Consider the following 11,332-nt stretch of genomic DNA (forward strand, 5'->3'; position numbering starts at 1 on the left):
GTGCAGCGGCTGTGTCTACTCGCTGGTGCAGCGGTTGTGTCTACTCGCTGGTGCAGCGGCTGTAGTAGCTGAAGATGGTGTTGTCTATCCAGCGGCGGAACTTGGACACGGCCGTGTAGACTCCGGGGTACTGAGCGTCCGCACAGCCGTAGCCCCAGGACACCAGGCCGTAGATCCGGCCCTCGCAGACCAGAGGACCCCCGGAGTCCCCCTGAAACAGAGGGTCACCTTCTTAGTTTTGTGTGTTTAGTTTCCGGTTTTATTTTGAAATTCTGTCAACCTCATGTGACCTCAGGTACCCTCAGATGACCCCTCACCTGGCAGGCGTCCTTCCCCCCGATGCTGAACCCGGCACAGAGCATGTTCTCCGTGATCCTGCCGTTGAACGACTGGCTGCTGTTGCAGGTCAGTGAGGAGACGATGGGCAGCCTGACGGTGCGCAGCGTGGAGGGGATCTGCCCCCCGCTGGGGCTGGTGTACCCCCACCCCGACACCCGGCACATGCTGCCCTCAGAGATGGAGGCACCGTGTCGAGGCAGCAGGGCAATGGACACGAAGCTGTTCAGGAAGACCGGGGCCTTCAGCTGCAGGGGGCAGGACACAGGGACAGGTGGGGTCAAAAGGAGCATAGCTATTGGAGCGGCCAAAATCATATAGAAATAAAACAGATAATAACTTAAAATTACACGGACGCTGAGGCACCAGTCAGTGAATCTGATGATCCAAGTCCAAGTACAATAATCTCTGTTTGTGCATTTTATTCCATCAAATGTCAAATACTAAGAACAGGTTTCCCATGTTTCTTTCCTTTAGTCTTTCCTATGGCTTTCTTGTGGCTTGAATCACGCTGGTAAAAAAACATTTTCCTCCTGGTGCTCTACTCGTCCACCTGTGTCCAATAAATACAATTACTATTATTATTATTGCCCAAACATGCCTTCAAAATGAAAGCATAGAAACTACTTTAATAACAACACTAACTAAGAATACATTTTCTATAAACAATACAAACAGCAAGAACATAAATGTTTAAGTATTAAATAATATAATAAGTCATCAATGATAAGCTAAAGGAGGCTTAATGTTGGGCTGTAAAGGAACTACAGCACGGTCACATGACTTCACGTCACCACCGCTAAGCTAAAGGAGGCTAATGTTGGGCTATAAAGGAACTACAGCACGGTCACATGACTTCACCACCGCTAAGCTAAAGGAGGCTAATGTTGGGCTATAAAGGAACTACAGCACGGTCACGTGACTTCACGTCACCACCGCTAAGCTAAAGGCGGCTAATGTTGGACTATAAAGGAACTACAGCACGGTCACGTGACTTCACGTCACCACCGCTAAGCTAAAGGCGGCTAATGTTGGGCTATAAAGGAACTACAGCACGGTCACGTGACTTCCATCACCACCGCTAAGCTAAAGGAGGCTAATGTTGGGCTATAAAGGAACTACAGCACGGTCACATGACTTCACGTCACCACCGCTAAGCTAAAGGAGGCTAATGTTGGGCTATAAAGGAACTACAGCACGGTCACATGACTTCACCACAGCTAAGCTAAAGGCGGCTAATGTTGGGCTATAAAGGAACTACAGCACGGTCACATGACTTCACGTCACCACCGCTAAGCTAAAGGCGGCTAATGTTGGGCTATAGAGGAACTACAGCACGGTCACATGACTTCACGTCACCACCGCTAAGCTAAAGGAGGCTAATGTTGGGCTATAAAGGAACTACAGCACGGTCACATGACTTCACCACAGCTAAGCTAAAGGCGGCTAATGTTGGGCTATAAAGGAACTACAGCACGGTCACATGACTTCACGTCACCACCGCTAAGCTAAAGGCGGCTAATGTTGGGCTATAGAGGAACTACAGCACGGTCACATGACTTCACGTCACCACCGCTAAGCTAAAGGCGGCTAATGTTGGGCTATAAAGGAACTACAGCTCGGTCACATGACTTCACGTCACCACCGCTAAGCTAAAGGAGGCTAATGTTGGGCTATAAAGGAACTACAGCACGGTCACATGACTTCACGTCACCACCGCTAAGCTAAAGGTGGCTAATGTTGGGCTATAAAGGAACTACAGCACGGTCACATGACTTCACGTCACCACCGCTAAGCTAAAGGTGGCTAATGTTGGGCTATAAAGGAACTACAGCACGGTCACATGATTTCACGTCACCAACGCTAAGCTAAAGGAGGCTAATGTTGGGCTATAAAGGAACTACAGCACGGTCACATGACTTCACGTCAACACCGCTAAGCTAAAGGTGGCTAATGTTGGGCTATAAAGGAACTACAGCACGGTCACATGACTTCACGTCACCACCGCTAAGCTAAAGGTGGCTAATGTTGGGCTATAAAGGAACTACAGCACGGTCACATGACTTCACGTCAACACCGCTAAGCTAAAGGAGGCTAATGTTGGGCTATAAAGGAACTACAGCACGGTCACATGACTTCACGTCACCACCGCTAAGCTAAAGGAGGCTAATGTTGGGCTATAAAGGAACTACAGCGCGGTCACATGACTTCACGTCACCACCGCTAAGCTAAAGGTGGCTAATGTTGGGCTATAAAGGAACTACAGCACGGTCACATGACTTCACGTCACCACTGCTAAGCTAAAGGAGGCTAATGTTGGGCCATGAAGGAACTACAGCACGGTCACATGACTTCACGTCACCACCGCTAAGCTAAAGGAGGCTAATGTTGGGCTATAAAGGAACTACAGCACGGTCACATGACTTCACGTCACCACCGCTAAGCTAAAGGAGGCTAATGTTGGGCTATAAAGGAACTACAGCACGGTCACATGACTTCACGTCACCACCGCTAAGCTAAAGGAGGCTAATGTTGGGCTATAAAGGAACTACAGCACGGTCACATGACTTCACGTCACCACCGCTAAGCTAAAGGCTAATGTTGGGCTATAAAGGAACTACAGCACGGTCACATGACTTCACGTCACCACCGCTAAGCTAAAGGAGGCTAGTGTTGGGTGAGATGACGTTTATTCGTCTCATTTAGACTCGTGTTATCAACCCCCGTTCTTAAATCCATCAGTAGGGTATTTAGTGACGTATTTTAAGTCGGAGAACAAAGCGTTAAGATCTCTAAATCTTGTATCAACCACAGACACGGATAACGACCAGAAACCGCTGAGATGTACCTTGATGAGCATGATGTCGCTGTCTGTGTTGGTGCTGTTGTACCCGGGGTGGGGCACCAGCAGCTGGGGCAGGATCTGCTGCTCTGTGCCTTCATAGATGGCCAGAGAATAATCTCCTGCTACTATCATCATGTTCTTCACCCTGCAGAGACACATAGGTACATTTAGTGCAGGGATAGTACTTTAACGTATGGATTAAAATAAATGAAAAGTGTTGATGGAATCATGTTTCTAGCGTTAGCGCTGAAGCTTCTGAGGACAGAGGGGATCGAGCACCATGACTTTATAGACTGTTTACAACGAGAAGGATGAAAACATGGAAGTGTTTTTATTGGAGCCTGATTCTGTGGCTGTCGTGAAGTAATCCGTCTTCAACTTTAATGTTGACTGTTCATTAAAGGCAAAATGACCTTTCAAAATGACCTTCATTCTTTCCCGTGGCTCATTCTGTAGAGACGAATACGTGTTTAGTGAGAGATTGTATTGAGCTACAGGGCAAGTGTCATCGTAGCTGGGGAGAAGTTAAAGGCAAGAGAGAAAGATAATTGACTCGTCACTCTTGTGTGTTTAAGAAACTGTGATATTCGACTCTTTGCAGACGATACTGTGTTATTCGTAGAAGACATCTCGTGATGGCGTAGACTACAGGCTGATCTTATTGCTGTTGGAATGAGTTTTGATTAAACAAACTTCTACTAAATAAGAAAACCTCTTACTACAGAATGTTTTAATGCATTACATTTGATGTCTGAATCTTTTAAATCACAGTTAGTTCATCGTATTATCTCAAATCATTTCTCACAAATCCCTTGCGGTTTAGTTACCATACTTTAGATATGGTTAGCTAGTTTTAGGTAAATCCATTTCTTTTGATTAATCACAACAAACACAAGACGTCAGATTTCATTAAATATTCCATGTGTATTAACAGCTCATAGATCCACCTTTCAGTCATCGTATATTTCCTGCCGTGGTTTCTATGTATTTATGTGGGGGTCTAAAGACAGAGCGTGTTGTTTCTGTGTTGAAAGACCCCTGAGGTGAATTAGTCATATGTGATATTGGAATGGGAGGAAACGGATCAATGTTTATTGTGATGTTGTTGTTATTGTCTACACACATGCACAGCTCACACAGTGAAGTATAGATGCTGCATCTTTGTCTTGACTTGTTGTTGGAGCCTTTCCGATTGTTCGCTCCCAGAATCTGTTGAGCATGTGAGAATGAAACGTCTGAATGATTGAATCCAGTTCCCTCAGAGCAGATGTTTCTGAGGAACCTGTTGTTCCTGTTATCTGATCCGGGATCAGGAGATACTGTTCCCGCCTGAGCGTTAAAGGAGGAGGAGCAGGGGACTGGGGCCCATCAGGACACAGAGGAGAGCAGGGTACTGGGGCCCATCAGGACACAGAGGAGGGCAGGGTACTGGGGCCCATCAGGACACAGAGGAGAGCAGGGTACTGGGGCCCATCAGGACACAGAGGAGAGCAGGGTACTGGGGCCCATCAGGACACAAAGGAGAGCAGGGTACTGGGGCCCATCAGGACACAGAGGAGAGCAGGGTACTGGGGCCCATCAGGACACAGAGGAGAGCAGGGTACTGGGGCCCATCAGGACACAGAGGAGAGCAGGGTACTGGGGCCCATCAGGACACAGAGGAGAGCAGGGTACTGGGGCCCATCAGGACACAGAGGAGAGCAGGGTACTGGGGCCCATCAGGACACAGAGGAGATCAGGGTACTGGGGCCCATCAGGACACAGAGGAGAGCAGGGCACTGGGGCCCATCAGGACACAAAGGAGAGCAGGGTACTGGGGCCCATCAGGACACAGAGGAGAGCAGGGTACTGGGGCCCATCAGGACACAGAGGAGAGCAGGGTACTGGGGCCCATCAGGACACAAAGGAGAGCAGGGTACTGGGGCCCATCAGGACAGAGAGGAGACCAGGGGACTCTTAAGAGTGATGCACACAGCCTGAGACCAGGGGACACTAAAGAGTGACGCACGCAGCTGGGAAACCAGGGGACACTAAAGAGTGACGCACACAGCTGGAGACCAGGGGACACTAAAGAGTGACACACACAGCTGGAGACCAGGGGACACTAAAGAGTGACGCACGCAGCTGGGAGACCAGGGGACACTAAAGAGTGACGCACACAGCTGGGAAACCAGGGGACACTAAAGAGTGACTCACACAGCTGGAGACCAGGGGACACTAAATAGTGATGCACACAGCTGGAGACCAGGGGACACGAAAGAGTGACGCACACAGCTGGGAAACCAGGGGACACTAAAGAGTGATGCACACAGCTGGAGACCAGGGGACACTAAAGAGTGATGCACACAGCTGGGAGACCAGGGGACACTAGAGAGTGACGCACATAGCTGGGAGACCAGGGGACACTAAAGAGTGACACACACAGCTGGGAGACCAGGGGACACTAAAGAGTGACGCACACAGCCGGGAGACCAGGGGACACTAAAGAGTGATGCACACAGCCGGGAGACCAGGGGACACTAAATAGTGATGCACACAGCTGGAGACCAGGGGACACTAAATAGTGATGCACACAGCTGGGAAACCAGGGGACACTAAAGAGTGATGCAGACAGCTGGAGACCAGGGGACACTAAAGAGTGACGCACACAGCTGGAGACCAGGGGAAACTAAAGAGTGACACACACAGCTGGAGACCAGGGGACACTAAAGAGTGACGCACACAGCTGGAGACCAGGGGACACTAAAGAGTGATGCACACAGCTGGAGACCAGGGGACACTAAAGAGTGACGCACACAGCTGGAGACCAGGGGACACTAAAGAGTGACGCACACAGCTGGAGACAGGGGGACACTAAAGAGTGACGCACACAGCTGGAGACCAGGGGATACTAAAGAGTGATGCACACAGCTGGAGACCAGGGGACACTAAAGAGTGATGCACACAGCTGGAGACCAGGGGACACTAAAGAGTGACGCACACAGCTGGAGACCAGGGGACACTAAAGAGTGACGCACACAGCTGGAGACCAGGGGATACTAAAGAGTGATGCACACAGCTGGAGACCAGGGGACACTAAAGAGTGACGCACACAGCTGGGAGACCAGGGGACACTAAAGAGTGACGCACACAGCTGGAGACCAGGGGACACTAAAGAGTGACACACACAGCTGGGAGACCAGGGGACACTAAAGAGTGACGCACACAGCTGGGAGACCAGGGGACACTAAAGAGTGACGCACACAGCTGGGAGGCCAGGGGACACTAAAGAGTGACGCACACAGCTGGAGACCAGGGGACACTAAAGAGTGTCTTCTCTAAGTGCTGCATGTGTGAAGATGTTTCTTCGTGTGGAACCTTTGTGTTTTGTTTCTGCATCCTGTCTGAAGCTGCTTGTCCTGATGGAGAGACCTGGGACGTTGTGCTCCTGTCGGCCACCGTAGGGTACTGGGTGGATGTAGATGACAGATAATGATTGATTACCCGATGTTGCAGTGAGCGGCGGTGAGGACCCAGTGCTTGTTGATCAGCGCCCCCCCGCACACATGCTGCCTCTGAGTCGTCTGGATGGAAACAATGTAGTTGATCAGGTACGGCACCGGAGCGTAGCCTCCCACGATACGAGCGTTCTGACCTGCAGACACAGGGAATACAGAGAGGAGTCACAGAGGTTTCAAGGTTTCAAGGTTTCAAGGTTCCAAGGTTTCAAGGTTTCAAGGTTTCAAGGTTTCAAAGTTTCAAAGTTTCAACATCAACCAACACAGCCGCTCACAAAGAAACCCTCAGCAGGTCAGTGGAAACCACCAGAGAGGAACAGAGACAGCTTCACCCCACAGGCCATCAGACTGTTAAACGCCTGAACTGTTGAAACAACATCCATAACATTCATAACATTCATAACATTCATAACATTCATCTGCTACTGAGACATTATTTATCTAACATCATATTCCAATAACTTGCATATGGACTCTTATTGCACTATTTCACTTTTTAAAATGATTTTGTATTTACTATTTACCTGCACTATATGTGTCTGTGTATCAGTGTTATTGTGTTGCTCTGTGGGAGGAGCCTGTGAGCTCAGTTTTCCATCGTCATGACTACACTGTAGCTCTGTTCGTATGACTAAATCAAAACCTTGAACCTTGATCCGGAGCGAGGAGACCATCATGATCTGCTCAAGGAACACGAAACCATCCATTGTTAAAGAGGACTCCCTGTGTTTCCTTCAAACGCCCAAAACAATCCCTTCACTCTTTGTATCCAGCACACGCACATGATGCATTACATGAACGCACATCATCTTCGTTTGTGTCTTTTTTAACACATGTGAGCAGACATGTGTGCTCACATGTGTGCTCACATGTGTGCTCACATGTCTGCTCACATGTGTGCTCACATGTCTGCTCACATGTCCTCACATCATTAACGATTACCATTAACCCAGCTTCCCCAAATCTCTTTCTTTTTGGTGTCTATATGCGCCGGGATCCGGAGTCATGGATGATCCTGCGGTCCTGTGTCATGGATTGCGAGTCCTGGATCTTGAGTGGTGGATGGATATCCTCGTGGATTCATCTTCTTATTATACACACATGCTTTTCCAAACATTTGGACTACCTATGTTGTAAATGTATTATCTTTTCAATTTACACACGGCATCTATTGCACGTCTGTCCGTCCTGGGAGAGGGATCCCTCCTCTGTTGCTCTCCCTGAGGTTTCTCCATGTTCCCCTTTAAACTGTGGGGTTTCTCTGGAAGTGTTTCCTTGTACGATGTGAGGGTCTAAGGACAGAGGGTCTGAGGACAGAGGGTCTAAGGACAGAGGGTCTGAGGACAGAGGGTCTAAGGACAGAGGGTCTAAAGACAGAGGGCCTGAGGACAGAGGGTCTAAAGACAGAGGGCCTGAGGACAGAGGGTCTAAAGACAGAGGGTCTAAGGACAGAGGGTCTGAGGACAGAGGGTCTAAGGACAGAGGGTCTGAGGACAGAGGGTCTGAAGACAGAGGGTCTAAGAACAGAGGGTCTGAGGACAGAGGGTCTAAGGACAGAGGGTCTGAGGACAGAGGGTCTAAGAACAGAGGGTCTGAGGACAGAGGGTCTAAGGACAGAGGGTCTAAAGACAGAGGGCCTGAGGACAGAGGGTCTAAAGACAGAGGGTCTAAGGACAGAGGGTCTGAGGACAGAGGGTCTAAGGACAGAGGGTCTGAGGACAGAGGGTCTGAAGACAGAGGGTCTAAGAACAGAGGGTCTGAGGACAGAGGGTCTAAGGACAGAGGGTCTGGGGACAGAGGGTCTAAGGACAGAGGGTCTAAGGACAGAGGGTCTGAGGACAGAGGGTCTAAGGACAGAGGGTCTAAGGACAGAGGGTCTGAGGACAGAGGGTCTAAGGACAGAGGGTCTGAGGACAGAGGGTCTAAGGACAGAGGGTCTAAGGACAGAGGGTCTGAGGACAGAGGGTCTAAGGACAGAGGGTGTCGTATTGTCATACTGATATACTGTGAAGTCCACTGAGACAAATGTTACATTTGTGATATTGGATATATAAATAAACATTGATTGATTGATCGATTGATTGATTGATTGATTGATTGATTGATTGATTGATTGACATCCTTTTTTAAGGCTAAATTGTTTCTTAAAAATACTTATTTTTTAGTATCCTTATGTATTTTGTTTTGATTTTGTATTACCTACTTTGCAACTTATCTTTTTAGAGTGTTTCTGTTGGCACCCCCAGTGTGTGAGATATCAAGGTTCATGAACATGTCTCTGAAGTAGAGCGCTGGATGGATAAGAGTGGACAAAGTGAGAGCCTGTCTGTTAATGGATCCTCAACAGGACCTCATTGAGACTTTAATACCTATTGGATTCCTCATGAGAGAATGAGAGCGTACGTCCAGCTCTGAAAAGTGAATTGAAATGTTAGCTCTAGTGTTATTTTGGCCGTATGCAAATGTCTTTTTAAAATCCGATGAACTCAACCGTCTCCTGTCCCTTTCCGGGGACGTCACCATGAATATGTCCTGATGATGATTTTGGGGTGACGTGTTCCTCTGACACAGTGTTTGACTCCTGAAGAGCAGGGGTGGACATGTGCTCTGTAACGTATTCAACCACCGCACTCATGAGGTTCAGGTACAAAGAGCCGTCAGAGTCCCCTGGCTGCCACGTGGGGGGGGGGGGGGGGGGGGGCTCTGAGGAGATCCATCCTTTCAGAACATGCACATAAATCAGACTCGACAGCAGACAATTATTCAGGTTTCATTTTCAACATCTGACCCAGAAATTAAAAATCAATGCCGGCTGTCCTGATACTGAGCCGGGATATGATTAGCAGCAGGGCTACGTGTCAGGAGCCGTAACTCTAGTACACACACACACACACACACACACACACACACACACACACACACACACACACACACACACACACACACACACACACACACACACACACACACACACACACACACACACACACACACACACACACACACACACACACACACACACACACACACTGAGTCTCCTGGTGTTTGTAATGTGAGCTAAAGTAAATATAACTTCTCTAAGTGCAGATTATTCCCCGTCGTCAGTGTTTTCGCTCGGCCTCAGATGTTATCGGAGTTTCCTTTCACGTTATCTTTGTGGAATAATTGCCGTTGAACAAAAGCGGGCGTTGGCTGCGATCTCTTTGTTTCTTGCATTGTTTCTTCTGGTCCGTTGTTCCTCAGGTTTCAGGTTCTTCTGGTGAAAAGACACACTTTTACTGACCTTTACATTTCAAAAGCTCCTGATCTCACGCAGATATCTTTGACACAGCAGGAGGTTCAACTCTTAACCTGAGTGTTATCATCCCTGGCTGCTAGCTAACTTCCATCATGCTGATACTTCGTGCTTCTTGGTCTCTTTTATTTATTATCCAATCCTACTTTTGTATTCCTCTTCATCATCGTTGTCCCTTTGTTCTTGTTATCGGACAAATGAAGGATTTCTGATCAATGTTACGAGAAAATCTGGACTTTTTAAAACCAAAACAAAGCTTTTCAAACCTTACCGAACGCCAACCTGAATACATCTTCAAAATATCACAAAGATAATCTGCTCATGTTTGGTTTGATCTGCAGCCTTCTGCCCTTCTTCTATTTCTATCAGTGAGATGTCAGATTCCAGTCTGTGGCTCTGAATCACAGCGCGTCTCGGGGAGAGCCTCTGCTGGCCCTTTGACAGATAGAGAGTGAGGATGCTAACACACATTCAGTCCATGTCAGCGTATTAACCAAATCATGACATCATCAGCTCATTGATTTGTGCGTCAACGAAACACAACACGTCATTGATTTTAAAGTGTCCAGCCTTTCCAATCTGGACCTCTGATGCTTCTCTGTTTGATCTCACATCAAACTGAAAGTCTTTGGAGATTTGAACACAACACTTTGGACTCTTTGGACATGATCACTTCCACACTGTGTTTAACGGATCAATTGGCTGCTCATTGTATTGCTCTGTTGGAGGAGAATGTACAAAGGACAATAAAAGCCTTGAATCCTTGAATCCTTGGATCCTTGGATCCTTGAGCTGATCCCCAGAGGCTCTTTAATGTGAATCAGAATATAGTTGTACTCACAGCGGACGGCCAGGGCTTGCAGCAGGACGCAGAGCAGTAGAGATGGCAGGTCCATGTTCAGCAGCAGCTCACCTGAGAGCAGCGCACCTGAGAGCAGCGCACCTGAGAGCAGCTCACCTGAGAGCAGCTCACCTGAGAGCAGCTCACCTGAGTGTGATGCTCAGGTTTCTTATACTTTCCGTCTCCTCTGTCACCTCCTCGTCCTGGACGATGTATAATTGAAGCTCCCGGCGGTCTCACCTTAACACCGTTTTACTGGAAGCCCTCAGAGGTGAAGCACCCATTTATCATTTCCTGATGACATGCACAACCCCCCCCCCACCTTATTCCATCCTTCCTGGTTGATGCGTAACTCTTTAGGGGATGTTTTTGTTGGTGAAAGTTTTGACTCTTTGTGATGCATCCATGATAACAGCCTTGTTTATGCACTGGTACATGTTGAGATGTTTGGCTGTGTGTTTCCAAACTACTGGAAAGAGAACATCCAAAGCCTGATCATTTGTATATTACAGAAGAGG

General features: G+C 48.2%; 1 protein-coding gene across 1 annotated transcript; it reads right to left on the reverse strand.

The window, feature by feature from the left end:
• Positions 1 to 40: 40 nt before the first annotated feature.
• Positions 41 to 10,869, reverse strand: LOC307037637 (trypsin-3; the record flags this gene model as incomplete). The annotated part of the gene is made up of 5 exons (XM_079678685.1): positions 41 to 211; positions 318 to 584; positions 3,185 to 3,326; positions 6,665 to 6,810; positions 10,801 to 10,869. 5 exons carry the CDS (start codon positions 10,867 to 10,869, stop codon positions 41 to 43), a joined length of 795 nt encoding a protein of 264 aa, XP_079534811.1.
• Between the last annotated feature and the right edge of the window lie 463 nt (positions 10,870 to 11,332).

This window comes from Notothenia rossii (assembly GCF_949606895.1).
Source record: "Notothenia rossii genome assembly, chromosome: 4".
Lineage (NCBI taxonomy): Eukaryota > Metazoa > Chordata > Actinopteri > Perciformes > Nototheniidae > Notothenia > Notothenia rossii.